The 22,621-nt window shown below is 31.1% G+C and overlaps 2 protein-coding genes across 3 annotated transcripts in view; both read right to left on the bottom strand.

Moving 5' to 3' along the window:
- LOC107436813 (sodium/potassium/calcium exchanger 4) overlaps positions 1-22,621 on the bottom strand; it is a 185,897-nt gene that overhangs the window by 72,659 nt on the left and 90,617 nt on the right. The window contains exon 1 of one of the 2 annotated variants that reach the window (XM_087163992.1): positions 11,925-12,061. The exons of the other annotated variant lie outside the window; for it this stretch is intronic. The gene's annotated coding sequence lies outside the window, so the exon portion shown is untranslated. Of the gene's footprint in view, positions 1-11,924; positions 12,062-22,621 lie in introns of those variants that run through there. 2 annotated transcript variants of the gene reach the window in all.
- LOC147809366 (uncharacterized) lies at positions 16,584-22,318 on the bottom strand. The gene is made up of 2 exons (XM_087163980.1): positions 18,852-22,318; positions 16,584-17,389 (listed from the first exon to the last, which is right to left on the bottom strand). Exons 1-2 carry the CDS (start codon positions 19,694-19,696, stop codon positions 16,864-16,866), a joined length of 1,371 nt encoding a protein of 456 aa, XP_087020106.1. The 5' UTR covers positions 19,697-22,318; the 3' UTR covers positions 16,584-16,863.

The raw sequence follows: 22,621 nt of genomic DNA, 5'->3' as shown, positions 1-22,621 counted from the left end.
TGAGAGAAAGCACACAAATTTTACTGTGATTGCGACATTGAAAATCTGAGATAGCCAATTCGTAATAATGACCTCTAGGCATCATTTGCCTGAAGAACTACGATGGAGAGCCATCGGGAGACTAGAGGCAGGGCAGAGTCAATCAGAAGTGGCCAGATGGCTAAATGTGAGTCCATCTGTGGTTCATAGACTTTGGAGGCAATTTCAAACCACAGATTCGGCATCTAGGAGGTTCAGTCAAGGACGGCCAACTGTTACGACCAGTGCCGATGACCGATATTTGACATTAAGTGCACGCAGGAATAGAACCGCTACTCCGACACATCTTAGATCCTCTCTTGCTGCAGCCACCGGAAGGTTGGTGTCAACGTCAACTGTGCGCAGAAGGCTCCACGAAGGTGGTCTGTATGCGAGACGACCAGCCATTTGCGTGCCGCTCACATCACGCCATAGGAGAGACCGTTTGCAGTGGGCCCGACAACATGTCCACTGGACGTCAGATCAATGGAGGCCTGTTCTCTTTACGGATGAGTCCAGGTTTAGTCTAGAAAGTGACAGTAGACGTTATTTGATATGGAGAGAACCTGGGACCCGTTATCATCCATCAAACATCCGTGAAAGAGATGCATACGGAAGAGGCAGTGTCTGTGTTTGGGGAGGCATATCCTTAGGAGGGCGCACATACCTCCATGTCTTTCCAAGGGGAACCGTGAATGCTCAGGTTTATCGAGACAACATCCTTGATGCTTATGTGCGCCCATATGCCGGGGCAATTGGTGATTGCTTCCTGTTACAGGACGATAATGCAAGACCACACAGAGCTCGCATTGTTGATGATTATCTTCAACAGAAAACAATTACTCGCATGGAGTGGCCAGCTCGATCCCCGGACTTGAATCCTATCGAGCACGTTTGGGATGCTCTAGGGAGGCGTGTATCTGCCATCAATCCGCCCCCTCAGACCCTTGCCACGCTTGCAACTGCTTTACAAGAGCAATGGCTCTCACTTCCTATTGAACTGATAGACCGCATAATTGAAAGCATCACACATCGCTGTTTGTGCTGTATTGCTTCTAGAGGCAATCATATTCCATATTAAAGGTACTTTTTCTATTGCAAACCGATACTTCCAATTTGTTTATTTTATACATGTGCTAATTTCTATACTACTATTAATGTCTGATAATTTCTTTTTATGTTGTTTAATACCTTACTATGTGTTGTATATTGTGGGTAAGTTTCATAAAATTCCATGTGTAATTTCTTGAGTTATCGCGATTTTTGTGAATTTTCCTTAATTTATGATAACCAGTGTATATAGTCTGCAGACTTTTGCTTATCCGCCGTAGATCAGTGTTATTTTATAGATGTGGACAAAAAAAAATTGGTAACTGTGCTGAGACTTTGACAATGTTTATGCAATTCTTACAATACGCAGATGGTAGTGATAATCCACATGGAAACTGCAACATATACTATACAGCCTGCAGACTCTTGCTCTCAAAGTTCATTGTTATTATTTTGATGTAAACATAAAAACATTTGTAATTGCTTATTTCATTTTTACAATAAATAGTCTAATTGTATTGATAATCCGCATGAAAACTATTGCTTATACTGTAACCTGCAAACTTTTGCTCAATAGTTGATAGTCAGTGTTATTATTTTGAAGCGAATATGAAAATGTATGATAATCTTACACTGACATTTGTGTTTTTTTCCCGCCATACGTACAATAAACTGGTAAATATTTAGTAATAGTAACCTGACATATTTCATTCTGTTGATGATCGTTTCATTTGATGGTCAGTGTTACTGTCTAAAAAAACGGCTTGAAGATGTTTTTAAACTGTGATGTAACACTGTGGGGATGATATGCATAAGATACAGTTGTTGAAATTTTCTGTTGAGTAGCATTAAACTGATTTTAATATACATTATTACACTAAATTATAATATCAAAATTGATTTGTTAGCCATAATTTTGATTTTGTTTTTGTACTATTAAAATTCGTTTTTAATCAGTCTGGAAAACAAACAAACATGTTTAAAATGTTTTTATTTTAAAATAAAATTCAAATGTAGGTATCTAAAATTAAATTAAGATACCAATATGTCATAGCTTTAAGAAGAGAGCTGGTTGCAATATTTTTCAATTCAAATATTGCAACCAGCAATATGTGAATATTGCTGGTTGCAACATTTGAATTGAAAAATATTTGAACATTTATAATTTTTTCTAATAAAGAAACTCTTATGAAGTTTATTAGATTATAACTATTAATTTTTGAAATTTTTTCTTATAAAGAAATTCTTATAAAGAAAAAATTGAATATTTCAAATTTTTCTTTGTAAGAAATTTTAGATAAAATCCGTAGATGGTAATGACGAAACACAAAATGACAACAACAAAAACATAGACGCCAATTCGATAAATAAAACGTTACTTTGCACGATTTCTTTAAAAGATAAATTATCTATGTATATACATATAAGAATCATTAATCAAAAAAATTCATATATGTATCTGTTTTTTAAAGAAAATTTTAAGGGGGAAATATTTTATGAGCTTATCTTAATAATTCCGTAAAAAGTTAGCTGCCTTGTTTTTCAAAGAAAACACAGTTCCATTTTTCACGTTACTCTTTTAACCTTCCTTCTCTCCCATTAGCGGAAAAAACATCTTTTTCACCTCTTTCTTGGCGCATTCATCATCTTGGCATGTTTTTGTTCTTAGAAAACAATTCATTTTATCCCCTGAGATACGCAAGCAGATATGAGCTTGCGTTGATTTTTTTTTTTGTTCTCCTTTTTCGTTTCAATCAAAGAACTGTGAGAGAAAAAGTTCTTTTCGAGGAAGTTATTGACTGAACAGAAAATGAGTTGGATGATAAAACAAAATATTCGATTTCAGACTTCGCGTTCCAATCAAACGATATCTTTTTATCGTTTTCAGTTATGTTGCTATAACAAAAACCAAAATTGTTTAAAAGAAAAAAGAAAGCCTTTGAAAATACTGGCAAAGGCGAAAAATAATAAATTTAAATATAATGGATTGTTTGTTTAGAAAATTTCATTTGTTTAGAAGAGTGTAACATGCTGAAATACAAAAAATAAATTATTTCCGAAACTAATGAATTTTTGTTTAAAATACTTCTGAAGTGTAAAAAAAACTTCTGAGAAATTACTAACATTTTATATTTATTTATTTTTTATTTTTAAATTCCCAGAAATCATAAAACGAAAACACATATTTGATTTTTCTAGATATTTTTCAAACTATTTATATTCTCCAAATAAACAGAATGTCAAATTAAAAAAATCTAAGTATAAAAATGAATAGAATTTAAAGGATTTTATTAAATTGAGTCCAAATAAATACTATTAACGCAAGAGTTGTATTTCATTAGAATTTCATGATAAAGTGCTAAGTCATAAAGGTATTCAGGGCTAAAAAAATATACCTTATTGGTGTATAACCATTAGAATTTCATGGTGAAGTGCTAATTCATATAGGTATCCAGGGTAAAGAAAGTAAAATTCTTGTTTCCGATTTGATAGAATTTCCAGTAATATTGCTTCATAAATATTTCTCCTAAAAAGTAAAGTACGAGTAAAAACTATACCCGATCACCTTTCAATATCGTATTCAAAACAAAAATGGATAACCTAGATTGCTTTTAATCTCCATTTTGTTGCAATAATTAATTCTTAGCTTAAGTAAAGAAATTAAAAGTTCACATTTCCTTAACTATTCCTTTTTTATCTTCATTAAAGAATCTTAGTTACAGATTGGGGAATAATAAAGTTCTTTAATTCAGGTCATCGACGTCTATTTTAAGACCTTAACAGCAAAATAATCTCTTCCTTATCATCTTAAAATGGCTAGAAAAGCCAGACTCTCGCTTTGAAAGCTATTACCTTAGGGATGGTGGTAACGTTAAGCAACCTCTTCCATTTCAAAGTAATTTATCCTTCCATTTGAAGAAGTTTTACATTGTCGCTCTCAATTAACGTGACAGTAACCATGGTAACATGCTATCACACCATCAATAACCTCACAATTGAGTTTGCCTTTGTTCTAGGTTAACTCGTAAGGTGATAAGATTTTCTGCTGTCGAAATACAGTCACTGAAATTAAAGTGATCTGCTTCGAAACTAATTGGAATCAATTTAAAAATGAAATTATTTCAAGTCTTTAAAGTTTTATTTGCTTGATTCGCTAAGAAAATCTTAATATATCAGGAATAAAATGATTCACCCTTTATGACACTGGCGTCCCTTTTACATATTTTTTTTTTGATTCTCTAATTACAAGTAGAAATATATTTTGGCTTTTTTAATTGTAAAAAATAGTTTAATAGTTATTTAAAAATCTGCAATGTTATAGGAATTATATTTCTAATGAAATATAAAAACCAAAAACAAAGTAGTTTAAATTTTTTTCTTTTTCTTCCATATTCAAAAATTTATCAATTTATGATTTTGCAAATCAAACTAATTTCAAATATGAATGACTGTTTCTCTTAAATTTAAATAACTGCAAATAAGTGCAGATTTGAAAAGTTATTATTTGGAAGTGGACCGTGTTTGAAAAATTTTACCTTTAACTCGAAAAAAAGAAAACCATATCTAATCATGAAAATCATGCTCTATTCCATAACCATAAATTATTAAAAGGCTAAAAATATATTTTTTTTGCTTATTTTGAACAAACAAAAACAAGAAATATGTACAAAACACTGAAAATTCTGTTTCAAAGGGTTATAAACTAAATGAAATTCAATTATTACTTTTTTTTGCAATTTCTAGCAAAAGCTTCCTGGTGAACAAAAAGAGGAATACTTCATTTCTGTTCTTCTAGCAACGGAAATAACTTATCAGTCAATGATCAAATTTTCGATTGCTCATTGGGATGGCAGTATCTCCACAATTAAATTTAATTATTCCTTCCAATATAAACAGCGTGAGTTCAGAGATATAATTGTTTATTTTACATTCTTGAAAAATTTCTATCGCTTTAACGACGTTTTTGGCAAATATATGTATCATTAAAATTAACATAGAACTATATAAACTTGCGTGGTTCGCAGTAGAACATCGAAGTCAAGTGTCAGCTCCTGTGGTCAGTAACCAGATGGGTAACTACTTTGATCAATCTGCGTAGGGACCGAGGGTTCTCGTTACTATTCCATCGTAAAGTGCTCGATTTCGCGAGCAGATCACCGGGCTACCAAAGTGGAGGAGCCATCCCCTCTGCAGAGGATCGAAATTCTGATGGCAGGTCCTTAGATCATTCTCGGGTATGTTTTCCTGACCATCGTCAATAGCTCATTGTGAAGTTCTAGTGCGACGTAAATAAAATAACGACCTACATAAACTCACTAAAAAAACTAAACTCAGTGGCATAACAGCCCAGAGAGGGTCAAGGCCTAAAGTGCCCATCTCAGTTTTCTTGGCCTTGGGCTCTGGGGTGTAGGAGCAGACGTTCCGGTTAAGTGGTCAGCCGAACGCGAAATCCCCAGTGTTTAATCAACACCTACTAGAAGGTGGTTATGGAAGGTGGTTCTATAGAAGGTTATGGTTTAGTTCCCAAGCATGCTTGGTAATCATTTATCTACCCACTGAAGGGATGAAAGGTTGGGTCAACCTTGCCCGGCCAGAGGATCGAATCCAGGATCTGTGGCATGTGAGCGCGAAGCGTCACCACTCAGCCACCGGACGTCACATAAACTCACGAGAAATTCTATTTAGTCATTCAATGCTCCACGAGACAAAGTTAATCAACGTTAAAGTAGGATAGTCTTAAATTTTTAAAAATGGTTGTAAAGTTAAAAAAAAATAATAATAATTACAGTCACTTTCTGTTTGAAGAAAAATATTTGAACCGTAAGAAAAATATTCGAACTCTGATAGTGTAGAATATTTAGAACATTTCCGTGAATAATGAGACAAACTACGAATTCTCACAACGATGGCGGAGAACTGGTGATAAGGAGTTCGATCTTGGCAGTCGACTAAATAACTGACGTGCATACACTGACGTACGTACGTTAAATACTTTACATTCAAAAGTTCAGTTCTCTTGTTGGTTGTGATGTGGCAGTTAGGAGAGAGTGGTACCAGCACTGTCAAAATTTTCTGTCCTAAGTCAATATTTAGTGGCATTCCCACCATGATCGTTATAAGTTAAAACCATGAAAATCGGAGCTGGGTACTTAGCCATAGTTGGGTGACGAGTGTAAATATGAATGTAAGACATGCAGAGTTTGTTTATTAAATCGTTGATTAAACTGCATTTTTACTCAGAAGTGCAATATAGAATTATAATTTAATCATTTGTTGGCTGCATAAATTTTATAAAATTCACTTGCAAAGAAAGCAACCTTAATCCTGGGAAAAAATTGCTTTTTCTAATAAACAAAGCTTCAAAGAAACATTACAAGTACATTTATTCTTAAATACCAAAATTAGAATATTTTAAAAATCTTTTTCTTTTCCAAATAAACTATATCAAATATCGCATTTAGAACCGTTTTCAACGATAGAAAAAAATTATTCTTGGTTATACTTCCATTTTTATTAACCCTCGAATAAACAAACAAAAATTGTAAATAAATAAATAAATAAACTTCACTATATAACATATTATTGTGTGCCGAAAACAGATAATATTGGGAAAATGTTGTTTGCTGACAGATCAAAATTATTATGCAGCATTTTCTATGGTATAGGATATATGTATTATCCTATACCATAGGAAATGTATTATTTTAACAAAATAATACATTTTAAAGGAAAAATATTATTTGATACGAAACTTCTCTTTTTCACAACCACTTCCTTGTCAGTTCCAGTTGTTAAAAGAAAAATTTTGACATTTCTGAGTAAACATCTTCTAGTCTGTGTGGCAATTTTTTTTAAATATAGAAAAACTTTTTCGTGACACACAAAAAAAAATTGAGAGTGTATCTTTTCAAAAGTGATGTTATACGTTTTTTAAAGGGACTCTTTGTTTATTAGAGTGTATATATTATACTGTAGGCAGTTGGAAGATAAGTTAAAAGTAACATTCATCGTTTGCATACAAATTCACTGCAAGTAGGTGATAAATGTAAAAAGTGATTTTGCTTATAAAGTGAGAATACGTTTACATTGAAACTAAGTAAAATTTTCTTATGTTAGCTGCAATTTGAGACTTTTTAAGAGAGCATTTTCATTATTTCATACCCATAGCAGTTTTTTTATTATAAATATACTAATTTAAGCACAATTGTTAAGCTTCAACAAGATGTGGTGGACATTTCCTGCTGAGGTTGTGTAATCCAATAACTTTTTAATGATGCATAAAGTTTGTTTTTTTTTTCTTCAAAAAAAATATTAGAGAATTTATACTTAAATTAGTTGATAATTTCTAATGTTAATTATCATTTAAACTTCAAAAAACAGCAGTCACGTAATTTTTTTCACAAAAAAAGACTTTTTTTAACATACTTCAGTGAACCCAAATGTCCCGTTTTTAAAAGATGAATTTCAAAAATTAAATTATTCAGTTTCTAGATATCAGTTCAGACGGAAGATATTTACATTAAAGCCTTCGGACCAGTTGCTTTAAAGCATAATTTAATCCTGTCAATAAGATTAACAAATTTAACTTTAAAACGAAGAAATTATAGTCCATATAGTTAAACAATTTGCAAAATATTTAAAGATATAAATTGTAGGAAGACTTTTTTTTCAATCTTTCATATTTTAAGATAAATTGGATTTGAATTTTTTTCCCACTAAACTTTGAATTACTTAAATTCAGCTATAAAAAAATTTCTTTTTTATTAACCCTGAAAACTTAATTCAGTTTATTTAATTCTTAACATCAATTTTAGTTCATTCAATTTTATTTCTTTCCTAACTAAATGTAATATAACTAGAAAAAAAAATTTAAGTCAATTTTATAAAAAAATATTTGAAAACTGAGCTTATTTTAATGAATAAGTTAACTTTCTTGTATCTATATAAAAATATGTTGGAGATTATTTTTGATCATTTTAAGGTGTGTAGAACGCCAAAAAGCAGTAAACGGACCATCCTATCGACCTGAAAATTTAAATTTTCAGTTAATAGATAGTGGTAGACTAATAAGTTAGTGGTCAGTTTTTCCTCAAACCCAATGAGTCGGTGACTGATATCGATTGGTTATTTTCATTTTATAACCACTTTTTCCAATCTTATTTTTATACTTGAATAAAATTATATGTTTAAAAAAATTATATTAGAAATAATTTACGCCTATAGAAAGTTAATTCAAAAATAAAAGTAATATAAATATATGACAAAATTTAGTTAAACATACTGACTTGAAAGAACTTTACTTAAAAATGTTTCGGGATGCAAAATACATTTAACACGTTCACGCCGGGAAAAGTGAAAATTCTGGTACGGGAAAAGAGAAAATACTGGTAGAAGAACTATTTCAATATTAGATAATATTCGGGAGGAGTTGATCTATTCTCAACAATAACAATTCGCTGTGAGGAAATTTATCACGACGAAGAAGCAATTCAATCTAAAAATTGTATCCGTTAAAAACAATTGGTAGTTATGGATTTTTATTATTCTCGGAAAAAAAACTAAAAAATGAAATTTATTGTTACCAGTTTTTACTCCGGGGCACTGCGAAGATGAGAAAATCTAGCGTGACCCACCGGTGGGTCACCCCGGCGTGAACGTGTAATGTATATGTTACTGTGAATGACCAAAATTGGTGGTTGTTGACAATCTCATAATCGCTTTGGTAAATGTCCAAAGTTAACTATTTCAGAGCCACTACCCGGTATATTCAACACTGATGTTTTTTTAAGGTTCAGTGCCACTGCCCGGTATATTCAACACTGATGTTTTTTTAAGGTTCAGTGCCACTGCCCGGTATATTCAACACTGATGTTTTTTAAGGTTCAGTGCCACTGCCCGGTATATTCAACACTGATATTTTTTAAGGTTCAGAGCCACTGCCCGGTATATTCAACACTGATGTTTTTTTAAGGTTCAGAGCCACTACCCGCTATATTCAACACTGATGTTTTTTTAAGGTTCAGAGCCACTACCCGCTATATTCAACACTGATGTTTTTTTAAGGTTCAGTGCCATTTAAGGTACATGAAAGCCTTGAAATATGTAAATTGTTAAAGAAATTTCCTTCTACATGAATCTTTCTACTACAAATTGATGGATTCTGAAAGATAAAAAGTTTGAATGGAGACATTTGACTTTTTAATTGATGTGTTTTTATCACTAAATTAATTTAAATGATGTGTTTTTATCACTTATTGATGTGTTTTTATCACTAAACAATTGAAACAATGGGAAAAAATGACCGGTTGATTATTTAATTTAAACCACCGCAATGGCGAGTCAACAATAAAACTGTTGACTCGCCATTTGGAGGGTGGCGAGTGGTCATTTTCAAGTTTACCACCGTGAATAAGTTTTGATTTTATGATCGGATCTTCACGTTCTAGGACTCATTAATGGCTTTAGGAGGGGACCTCAAATATGCTAATTAGTTAGTGCATACGATATTTAAAGTTACGAAATCTAAAAGAAAGACATACTTTTTCTGAATAAACATGCCGTTTTTTAGATGTGTTCGGATATATGACCCCCAAAGTATAGGGAGTAGCCTCAATTTGGGAACAATAGTTTGGTCAGGCTGTGTGAAGTTTGGACCCTTAAATATTAATTTTACTTGCGAATTTTGCCATATCTTGAAAAATTTTCAAGTGAATTGAAAAATTTTGCACACAATTATAAAATTCGTTTGTCCAATTTGTGCGAAAATAACTTTTAGTAAATATTTATTATTATTTTATTTTTTACTTACTAACAGTGGAGGAAAGTTCAAATTGTATAGTATACAAATTTGTTGCATCATTTTAAATATAGTAATTTTACATGGCAAAATAGAAATTTTGAACAAAATCAGTTGATCGCTGAAATCAGATTTTTAAAATACGAATCTTTTAAAATTAGATATCTCAGGGCGAATTTTAATTTTTCAGTATTATTCGATAGTTTTTGTCCAAATTTGTACTTTGCCATGTAAAAGTACACTCTTTTAAATTATCAAAAAAATGTTATATCTTATAATACCTTTGCGTACCTTTTCGACCATTATTATATAAAATATTTACTAAAAGTTCTTTATTGCATGGGCCTTTCTTTAAACAAACGAATTTTATAAGTGTGAGCAAAAAGTTTTCAGTTCGCTTTAAACAGTTCTCAAGATATGCCTAAATAAGCAAAGAATAAAATTAGCATTAAGTTTCCAAATTTGTAATCACTCTCCCGACAGAACTATGGGGACCATATTTCCCAGATTACGGCTACCCCATATATTTTTGGTGTCAAAAATCCGAACCAATCGTAACAGAGGTATTGTTATTCAGAGAAAGTACGTTCTTGTGTCTGATTTTGTAATTTAAAATATCGACTGCACTAATTAATTAGCCTATTTAACATCACCCTCTCGAGCTATTAAGATTGAGTCCTTAAACGTGAAAATGAGATCATTAGATCAAAAGTTATTTAGGGTGATCTATTTTTTTTTTTTACTCATTGTAAATTTAAAGGATTAAAGCACAAAATTTTAATTATCGAACCAAACATTGAAAATTTTAATTTTTTTACATTGTTTAAATTCAGTTTAAATACAAAGTATTAAAAATCATTTAAAATGTTGAGTAATTATGAAACTCTAAACCCTTCATTTTTCCTTTTTTCATTTTCAAGCACCGTGTAAATGCAAGCTAACTTATTAATTACTGTATGCAAAGTTAGTACAAGCATTTAAAAATAAATTTTTTTATTGAAATTAATTGATTAATTGGAATAGATTAAGTGAATAGCATTATTAATCTAATATGGCTTTATCTAGATCATTTTGATACGCGCTAATACTTAATTTAAAATTCTGAAAGAAAATGCTTAGTATAAAGTTAAAAGTATTTTTTTAAAAACAAAACGATTTTAAAATGCAAAGAGATTGAAAATAGGAAAGAAAATGCAGTTTTTTTTTAAAAATTGAAGAATTATCCGGAGGTTTTTCATCGTTAGATAATCTTTATTACCTCTAAGTTTTTTCTCTTTCTTTTTTACAAACCATATTAACGCCGATATTTAATTAAAATTTTACAACTGGGAGAAATAAAGTTATTAATTAAGCAACGGCGTTTATGTAATATGCGAAACTTTCTGCAAATTTAATTCGAATACACATAAATTCTTAAAATGTCTCACGGGCTTAAAAACTTAATGTTAATTATTAGTAAAATAAATGCTTTATTCTAATGATAACTCATTTACAATGTTAAGTATATTTTTATTTAGTTAAAAAAAATACACAATTGTATATTAGATCAGAAATTTTAGTCTTTGAAAGATAAATACAACCAAGTTAGATGAGCAAATTAAGACTGTTTAGTTAGCGTATTTGACATTTTTATAAATTTTTTTTATGAAATAAACATTTATTTCATTTCCAATTTTTAATAATTAATATCACTTAGAAATGAAAAGTAAGTACTTCTATAAAGCATTTTCAATTAAATGTAGTTTTTTAAAAATGTAATTTGAATTGAATACGAACTCTTATTAAATTCTTCAAATTTTTTTATGATTGCTAACATTCAATTTACTTTTAGAAAAATATAAAATCTGTATCCTTAATTAAAACTCATTTCAATTTCGCTTTTTTTCTGTTGTAAAAATGATGAACTAAATCAAGAAAATGAGATCAATACTTTTACAATATCATGATATGATAATAACAGTAATACGACCACAAAAAATTGTTACATAAACTTGAGCATTCTAATTAATTTCATTTAATTTTATTCTTTTCAATTTAAACGAAAATTTAAAACTATTACCTTATGTATTGAATCTTGATATTAAATCTTCAAAAAATCTAGCTGAATATATGAGCAAAAATGGCATTTTTGTAGAATTGGGGATTAAAACAGTCCCCAAAAATTTATTTGTTTATTCACTGTTTACTTTCTCAACTTAATTTCAATGCTGCATGATAAGTTATTGATTGATTGATTTATTGAAATTACATGCATTTGCTGACTTGTGTGCTCAATATATAGGCTTATAAGTCATTGTCAAGTAGAAAATACAGATAGAACAATTCAGAGAAAGACATCACAAAGAATACATCCAGGGTTACGGCGGGATTCGAACCCGCTACCTCCACGCTTAACAGAGCGTTTGGACCGGCGATACCACTCGGCCAGGGAGGCCCCATAAGTTATTGATTATTGCAATTACATAAATTTTCAGGCTTGTGTGCTCAGAATAGGCTTATAAACCTTCGTCAAGTAGAAGAGGACAGAGAGCACAATAGGAGAGACAGCACCAAGTAGTACAGCCTTTTCTCGCATGATAAGCTAATTTTGTGGACACATTTTAAATGAAATAAACATTATCTCTTTTATTAATTAGTGGCACACATGCATGCAGGCTTGTGAGCCCAATTACATACGTACGACTTATAAGCCTTTGTCAGGTTGAAATACATAGAGTACAATTCTGAGAAGGACTGTACAAATATGCATCCAGAGTTACAGTGGGATTCAAACCCACAACCTCCACACTACAGAGCGTTTGGAGGGCAATACCGCTCGTCCAGAGAGGCCCCTAACCAATATTTGGTTTAAGCAAAACACAGTAAGATTCAGCTTACGATTGTATCTAATGTTTACTTAGTAGTTTTATTTACTTATTCACCTATTTATCAAAACAACCCTGGCTCAGTTAACTCACCGTTTCCCCAAACGTTCTTTAGGGAGGAGGTAGCGGGTTCAAACCCTCCTTTAACTCAACATACATTTTCGTGATGTCCTTATAATACTTTCACTATCTGTTTTCTTAAATTGACAAGAGCTTTTAAACCATATTTGTAATGAGCACACGGTGCAGTATTTTTATTTATATCGCACTAGAGCTGCACAGTGGGCTATTGGCGACGGTCTGGGAAACGTCCCTGAGGATGATCTGGATATGCGTCACATCCCGTTTTATAGAAAGGACACATTCACACAACATCCATCCAAATTTGAGCCGCAATGGCTCAGAGGATAGAGCGTTCGCTTTCCAATGAGGCGAGCCGGGTTCGAATCCCAGTCGATACGAATTCCGCATCCGGCTAGCACCAACCACACTACTGACGTGAAATGTCCTCAGTGGTAGACGGATCATGGGTTAGAGTCCACTTGCCGTCAAGCTAACCGTGGGAGGTTCTCGTGGTCTGTCCATGTAGCGCAAATGTGGGTTAGCTCCTTCAACAAAAGTCCTCCACGAAGGCAAATTTCTCCCAATACTCTATCCAGAAGTTTCCTTGTCTTCTGGATTGGGCTCAAAATTACAAGGATACGAAGTTGAACATTAGTAGTCGTAAACCCATAAAATTGGGTGGGCTGTTCAACGACGGTTATAAAACATCCATCCAATTTAATCGTAATTTTGATCTGAACCAGAGCACGATCAATCTCAGTTCCAGTACTCCCCAGAGTTATTGATTTATTATGGTAACCTGGAGGACATTGTGACCCCGACAGATTTAGCATGCGCCAGTCACCATTTTTTTCACAGGGAATCTTTAGACGGTGGGGATTGAACTCACGACAACTCAGACATGGAGCAAATGCCCTGTCAACTAGGTTATCCCACACAAGCTTGATTATGTAACAATAAAATAAAAAATATATAGTAGTTGTAGTTGTTTATTCACATCACAATAGATCTGCACAATGGGCTATGAACGATGGTCTGGGAAACATCTCTAAGGATGATCTGAAGACGCTCGATCACAATTTTGTTTCTCTGTGGAGGGGTTAGCTCCCCCACTTTGGTAACCCTACGACCTGAGCATAAATTCGAACACTTTACGGTAGAATTTAACGAGTGCCAATACCGCACATTCTCTGTCCATTCGCAGCCTAATCAAAGGGTTCACTCATCCGCACACAGACCCCAAACAGAGATGCTTGATTTCGGTGGTCCCGCAGTGGACTGATCGTTAAGACACGGTTCCCAGCAGATCACCGAAGTCAAGCATCATTGGCTACGGTCAGTGTGCGGGTGGGTGACCACTTGGATCAGTCTGCTTAGGGACCGAGGGTGCGCGGTATGGGTCCTCGTTAAACTGTGCTACCGTAAAGTGCTCGACTTCACGCGCAGGTCGCCGGGCTACTGAAGCGGGGGTGCCATCCCCTCCGCAGAGGATCAAAATTGTGATGGCATGTCTTCGGATCATCCTCCGGGATGTTTCCCAGACCGTCGCCAATAGCCCATTGTGCAGCTCTAGTGCGACGTAAATGTACAACATCCACATCCATCCGCTTGATTTCGGTGTTATGCGGAGTTGTGTCTTGCAATCTGTCCACTGTGAGACATCAATACAAAGAATAGCTTATAAATCATTATTAGTAGAAAAACGGGTCGACCTGAACTGCGCAAAATTTTCTACCCCCTTCAATCAGTGACATCAATTATCGAACCCTCCTCCTTACCAAAATTCGTCACGGGAGGGGAAAGAAAGTAGGAAGTACATTTCAAAGGGACTAGTTTAAAAGGGTAGCTACAAATTTGGCTGTTTTTCGCCAAAAGATATTCTTTCTCAATATTCTCTAGTTCCTCTCTTTTTTTTTTCTCATTCTTCCGATTGTTAACATAAGCTTATTTTCATAATTTAGAATCAATGTTTTTCTTCCAAGCACATATAATAAATAAATATTATATTGATAAATGTTAAATAAATATGTTTAAATGGGGCAGAATTGGACATCCTTCTTTATGTGGAAATAGCTGATAAGTTTTGGTTTCATTCGTTTAATTAGAAGACATATTAAAGATGTGAACCGCTAAATATTATTTTTTAATTTTTAGGATTTCCCCAAAGTGGTTTGCGCCTATTTACTCTAAAATAAGTTTATGGTGAAAGTATTTTTTAAAGTTTTTCATTGCAAAGCATACATTTTAGAATGTATAAAAATGTGTAATTTTTAATGGACAAATACTAAGATTGAAATTATTAAAATTGTATCTTTGCCACATACGATATCATCATCTTATTAAAATGTAAAAATATTTAAAAAAAATTTTTTTATTTATTTATTTTATTTGCGTATTTATTATTTTTTTTATAAGATTTCATCCTCGAATGAGTGAATTTTATTAATAAATGCAGAGAATTATTGGTTTATAATAATTTGTTCTAAAAGCGAGATAAAACATATTAAAATAGTACTAAAATTGTTCAAAACTGTTCCAAATTTATCGTACTTGTCATGTTTGTGTGCAGTTTTGAAACTTAAATTATCATCTTCACTGTTATATAGAATATCTTTCGTTATGTTAGGAATATTGCATCTTAGTTCAGAATTTTTCGATTTTAAGATCAAAAGTTATTCAGAATAAAACGTTCTGTACATCTTTTTATTTTATAAATTTATTCCTGGGCTAAGATAATGGAATTTTTTATTTAAAAAAAAATTAAAAGACATTAAAGAATAATAGCCATAATGCCGTTAACAAGTCAGTTCTACTCTTCCAAGGGCTAATAGAAAAATACCTTAGAGGCGATTTAGAAATAGATTCTGTTTATGAAATTTGAAAATTATCATTATCCAAACCTAACACAATCATTGACTAACATTGATCACTTACATTAAGTTTTGCTTTAATGGTTTCGTTGGATTACAATGATTCTTCGTAACTTTTATTAGCGAACATTGAATGGAATTGAGACATGTGAGTTTAACGAAATTTAATTCAAAGAAAGTTTTTGGTATTTATTTATAACGCTTTCTTTCCTTTATTTTAAATTCTTAAAAATCAAATGAAATGTTTAATATTGAAATGAAAATTTAAATTATATATAATATATATATATATATATATAAAATTTAAATTGCGAAAAATATAATTTGTAAATGAAAAGGCAAAACAAAATAAAAATTACTTTTGATTGATAGAAATATAATTTAAAATCAATGTGTATACAAGTAAAATGTATTTTAAGACAATTAACTAGATTAATAAAGAAGAAAATAAAATTATTTTCAGTCAAAAATTTAAGTGATATTAAATAAAAATTATATTTAATGACAGTTAAGTATTTTTGATGAAAATTCTGATTCTGAAAACTAATGTGTAGTGCTTTGATAATTTTGAAAATGACTACTAAATAATATCCAAATAACATTTATTAAGGAAAAAAAAGAGAGATTAAAGAGATAACAAAAATATATACAAAATAAATACAGACCTGTAAAAACAAATAATATATACAAAATAAATACAGACATGTTAAAACAAATAATATATACAAATACTAGTAAAAACGTAAAAACAAACATATTGACATATTTGTATTCGTGAGTATTTTGACAAAGTTGTTTTTTTTTTATATAACTATTCTTACTTTTTGGAGAAACAAAAAACGAATAAATAATAATATTTTAAAAATATAAAAAAATACAAAATATATATAAGTTTTCAAGTTACAATTATAATATGAAATAGCAATGGCATTATAGAAATTAAATAATTTACTGATTTTAAAATGATTCACAGAATGGTATTAAAAAATTCTGAAAACTTTATCTTCTTCAAAAAATTCAAATAATTAATATTTATTAAAAAAATATCTATTTTGTTTTTAAGGCAAATGCTTTATTTCAAGTAGAATCAATAGAACCTTAGTTTATTACTTTAATATATTTTAACTACTTTTGTTCAAATTTTTCTTCAAAATTTTTTTTAACTTTAATATATTTTAACTATTGTTGTTCAAATTTTTCTTTAAATTGTTTTTGTTTTATATGACACTACATTTAAAAAATCAAAATATCCTATTTTTCCGTTTTTAAACTCGGCAATTTTTTCGTTAATAAACAGTTCTTTTTTTGTTATTTTTCGAGGTCCACTAGCCCCGGCAGTGTTTATTCTAATATAGGTATCACTTTGTATTAAATTAAGGTTTTTGACAAAAATAAAGATGTTAGGGTTTGTTGCTCCAAAAAATGAACTAAACCTGCTGTGAAAACTCTCACAAGAATTAGTTGTTCGCCACAGATAAGAAGAGTCAGCTGCCCACATGGAAGGAGGATACGGCGTGTTTTCATCTACGTCGATGTAGTTTTTTGCTAAATAATCAGCAAATTCCATCACTTCTGAAGTCTGATTCCCAATTAATAAAAAAAATGCCACTTCGACATCTTCTGGGCTTAAATATGTAAGACCAAAACAATAGCGCAACCATCTTCCAGTCGGAGAATCTCGCTCTTTGTAGTGCCTACTAAGACCTAATTGTTGTATTTTTCTCCACCTGAAAAAGATCACTCTTGTAGTATTATAAATTTGAAATAAATAATAAACAAATAAAAAAAGCGCAATGTTAAAAAATGCAATTACAAATTAAAGAGCATGCACTAAATTATTTTTAAGTAGATGTTTTAAACTTAATACTACATTGAAATAACAATAATTCATTTTAAAAGTTTTAATGTGTGCTAAATATGAAGAAGGGACAAGTGTTTATTATGATTTTTGCAATTTGAAGCTCATTAAAATTAAACAGTTCGACAAATCAGTATTTTCAAGACTTAAAATGCTACTTAGGGTTTGTTGTGCACTACAATTTATCATATATATCATAACGATATCTCATTTTCATTGCTTATTTTATCGAGGAATGTAATTTTTCTACGATTTTTGGGATATTTATATTATTTATTTATTTAAAAAAATAAAAAAAACACGAAATCTACCTCTGGTTTTTTCAACAAAGTCATAAGTAAACTGGGTGGTGAAAATCAGAGTAAAAGTTTATAACCATTTGTTTAATTAACTTCTTTATGCCATACATTGCGTTGCTTTAGCTTTTGCACTTAGTATTTTCACTTAAAAATTACTGAAATATACTAATATAGGTTAATATCAGAATAAATGGGAAAATAAACTATTTAATATATTAGCCATACTCATATTTTTGCTATTAGGGTATTTTTGTTGAACACAGTCATCCTGACTTTTCTCGAATATTCAAAGTTTTAGTAAAAATGCAAAGTAAACAAAAGCTTATGCAAACTGTAAACAGAAGTTATGCAATGTATGATTGATATCGATATATGGTATTAATATGTTTGATTTTAAAATCATTTAAAATCAATGTAAATTAAACTAAAATCCGATTGATATGAAATAATGAAGCATTAGTGTTCTTCCTCCTTAATTATATGAAAAAATATATTTTTCCTAACTCATTCACAATTATGTTATTAATTAGTTTATTAATTGTTTTGCACATTAATTTATTGGGCATATTTTAAAGGTATTTTATAACCGTCGTTGAACAGCCGACCCAATTTTTGGGTTTACGACTATTAATGTTCAACTCCGTAGCCTTGAAATTTTGAAGCCAATCCAGAAGACAAGGGAACTCCTGGATCGAATATTGGGAGAGATTTGCCTTCGTGGAGGACGTTTTGATGGAGCTAACACGCATTTGCGTTACATAGAGAGGAAGACCACGAGAACCTTCCTCGGTTAGCCTGAAGGCAAGGGGACTCTAACCCCTGATCCGTCTACCACTGAGGATATTTCACGTCAGCGCTGTGGTCAGTGCAAACCGGATGCGGAATTCGTATCCGCTGGGATTCGAACCCGGTTCGCCTTAATGGAAGGAAAACGCTCTATCCCCGGAGTCATCGCGGCTCATTTTAAGCGTATTGGACAAACTTTGAAATTAATGTATATAATGTAAAATAAATAAATAAATATACACTTACCATGCCTGAGCTAAATGAAAGCGACAGCCGATAATTTTAGTTCCAGGAAAAGTGTCTCTGATGCTTTCCTGTATCCCTCTCTCAAAGTCAGAAACGATGGTTTTGGGAGAAAATCGTAAACCTCTTTTATCACACTCAGACACTAAGCACTTGAACGTGTGGGCATAACTGTCCTTTCGTTTGTCTTTTAGTAAGCAAAACACAAAGGGTATGTAATTCTCTTTGTAATACCCGTGGACAGTAAACATTTGAATAAAAAATTTCGGTGCTGTATCAAAAGTTCCATCCACGAGTATTATTTCACATTTGCACATGCATTGCAGATTTGAAAGGCAGGAAAACATAACTATACCTGCATCTTTCACGTTTTTCAATAAAAATGTTTCTCCTTTAACTGTGCTAGCATTTATTTTCTCCAGAATATCTTGTGTTTCTAGTAAGTCTTTTGGCATTTTTGGCAATACTGATAATCTGGAGTTAGTAATGTTATTTCTTATTAATTTTAAATCACATCTTGTTAGGACGTCAGCAGCACTTGGCAGTGTCTCCATGGCCGAAAAAATTAGCTTGGCAGGCTTTTCGTGAATTTTTTTACTTTCCATTTTAATATGGTTTGACAGAATCTTTCTCTGCAACACACGCTCAGTCAAAGGATCATGGTTATGATCACTTCGTACTCTCGAAAAAGTTGCTCCATTTCCGAAAGCATATAACTTAGCGTTGCAATTCTTATTTACGCATCGCCAAAGTTCTTCTCCCGAAGATTTATGAGCATAGGCGAACCTATAGCGATAATTCTGGTGCAGAATAAGAACTTTACCATTTTCGCTATATATTTTTTCCATTTCAAACTGCTTTCGTAAAATCGGGTTCAACAAAAATAACAATCAGCCACCAAAACCATAGAAATGTTGTAAATGGCTCGTTTCCTTTTTGGCCCTGTTCCAAATTTAGGAAATGATAATTGGACCCCTTTACTGTGTCTTGGACAATGCTTGACCTTCAGAAAACTTTGCCTGTAGCAGTAAGACTGGCAACTAAAGGTCAAGCAATGTCCTTTAAAAAAAGACACGGGATAATGAAGTGATAGTAAAGGCAGCAAAATTTAAAACACGCCACACACACACACACAAAAAAAACTAACTTTATTTTGGATTTACAACTTTAATGTTTAACTCCGTAGTTTCGAAATTTTGATCGAAACCTAAAAGACAAGAGAACTCTTGGATCAAACATTGGGACAATAGCATTCGTGCTGGGTTTTTTTTATTGCACTGGTCTGCATTTGCGTTACATAGTGATGAAACTCAAAAGATTGTAAAATTGCGTATGGGGTCTCTCATTTGATGGTTGAAAGAAACAAAAAAAAATTTAAAAAAAAAAGAAAAAAACACCAAAAGGAACCACTAGGAAATATTACCTTGAAAATAATTATAGGGATTTAACTGTCGGTAGAATTCAGGATGATGCATCAACATTTAATTTAATTAAACATTGAAAGAAATGTTAGTATTTGAAAGATATTAGATTTATTTTTTAAAAATTTAATAAATGCATAAGGATTAATTTAAAGTTAACGGATAGGAACTGTCCTCACTTCATGCTGTTTGACAGACTCACTCTTCATCAGCTCTAAAAATTTTCTAAACATCGATAAGTACACTTATTGTATAGGGATTTCTTCTCCTTCTATAGCTCTACAGCCCTTTGCAAACCCTAGCTTGTTTCACAATTCTGTTCCATGCAGGCCTCTGTTTTGATTTTTCTCTCCACCTACGGATCTATTATTGTACAAATAATATTTTTTTGACTAATTATATTTTAAAATATAAGTACTTTCTAACTTTTGCAATGTTTTCTTTATTTTGAAAATGTTAGATCACATCGAATCAGTCTTTAAATTTACATAGCTAATGTTATGTTTTTTACGAGAACTTTACTAACCAGTTCTTCTTTACCAGTGCCTTTTTAGTGCATTTCTCCTTCCTCTCTTGTGACTTTTTTATGTTAGTTTTGTGATTCATTTGTGTTAATCAGTATTCAAATTTGACAAGACTGTGCAACAAACAAGACTACTTCGATTAATCCAATTTCACTGACACACGTTACTTTTGTAAAACACCGGTGCATAGCCATGAGTTAAAAAGGTATCAACTGTTTTCAAAATTAGCAGCATATCGAATCAAGAAAACTTGAAGGTTTTTTTAGTGACTTTACAAAAGTTTCATTTTGAGATAGCAAAAATCCATGCAAGGAATTAAAGATGTAAAGAGAAAGATAGGAAATATTTGATTAAATTAAGTAAATAGCTTCTTACTGTTTTAGCGGTTACATGATTTAAAAAAAAAAAGTACCAAGAAAATTTAATGCTTATAATATGTATTTTTGCTCCATTTTGCTACTTTATTTTGTAGAAAATTGAAAACAAAGGAGAGAGAGAAATTTTTATCTCTCTTATTATTTTTTTCTTTATGTGCATTTGTGAATTTTGGCCACAAAACATATTATTGCCTCACACTAAACTCATGGACACGAATTTTTCAATAGTCAGAGTACAAATTTACTTTGAGAATAATGACTAAATATTTAAATATGCTATTTCTTTAAAGTTATTATTATTAATATTATTTATTTATTTATTAGTATTTTTATTTTTTTTTTAAACTTGTATAATATTTTTAAATTGTATATTGTAATTTATATTAAAATCTAATTTGTGACTACGTAAAAAGTTAACAAAAACGATTGTTTCATTCCAATACAGTTTCTACCATTTCAAAACTAAATGGTAGAAAACATATAATTTATATTTGGATATAAAATATGCATTTTGCGCATTCATTCAGTTCTTGAATTTGTTCTAAAGAATTAAAGTTTAGCTTTCCCAAAAGCGAATTTAATAATATTTTGTAATCACAAAATCAATTCTTGTATATTATTTAAAGTTAGAAGTAATTTCTATCTGAGCTCATGTTTCCAAAGTGAGTCGTCAAGTTGAATTCATCAAAATTTTAAAGCAAACATCACATCATTACTTCGTACAGTTTTGTATTTTAGTATTAAAAGCCTTTTTCTATTTTTGTGCTCATTTCTCAAAATTTTGCTTATTTTACTTAATCTTTTTTTTTTCTAAAAGAACTTGTAATAATTTTCTTTTTTTTTCTTTAACATATCTTTAAGTTAAACGATGTTTATTTAAAAAACAGGACTATTACATTTCATGATTTATCTATCCTTCCTTTCATTTTACACTTAAGCTTATCTGTTGTATTTTAAATTAAATTCAACTAAAATTCACAGTTAACATTTTTACCCTTTTTCGTTACATTTTGGTAGGTACTTATTAAGACATTTCCTTCTTTAAAAATGGTTACAGTTAGAATTGCTGTAGACTATTAATACATTCATGATTCATCATATTCATTATTTAAATAAATAATAATAACATTCTGGGAATAATAAAATGTAAAATTAAGTGAAATATTTTTTATTTAATATCGCTTTAAATTAATATTTATTTTTTAAAACTTGCTTCTTTTAAATTTAATACAGTATGACTTACACAAAAATATTTTGCATAATTTATTGGCTAAAAATATTGAGAGTGATTTTATGAAAGTAAAGACTTTATTTTGGCGTACTTACGCCCGTAAGAAAACTGAACTTCGCCAGTAAGTAAGGTTACAACAAGTATTCAAAATCCCCCCTGCGCTCCACTTCCCTGAAGTATTGTCCAGGTGCGTAAGTGTGGAAGAGGTCAAAGGTCATTA

The sequence above is a fragment of the Parasteatoda tepidariorum genome, chromosome 5 (genome assembly GCF_982258835.1).
Source record: "Parasteatoda tepidariorum strain Cologne lab strain chromosome 5, Ptep-v5.0, whole genome shotgun sequence".
NCBI lineage: Eukaryota > Metazoa > Arthropoda > Arachnida > Araneae > Theridiidae > Parasteatoda > Parasteatoda tepidariorum.
This window is presented reverse-complemented; position numbering and strand designations above follow the sequence as displayed.

Excerpts from the sequence above, each read along its gene's own strand:
- LOC147809366 (XM_087163980.1), bottom strand. The coding sequence starts at position 19,696 with ATGGAAAAAATATATAGCGAAAATGGTAAAGTTCTTATTCTGCACCAG. Across the intron at positions 17,390-18,851 it reads TTTCATTTAGCTCAGGCATG|GTGGAGAAAAATACAACAAT; the intron begins GTAAGTGTATAT and ends GATCTTTTTCAG.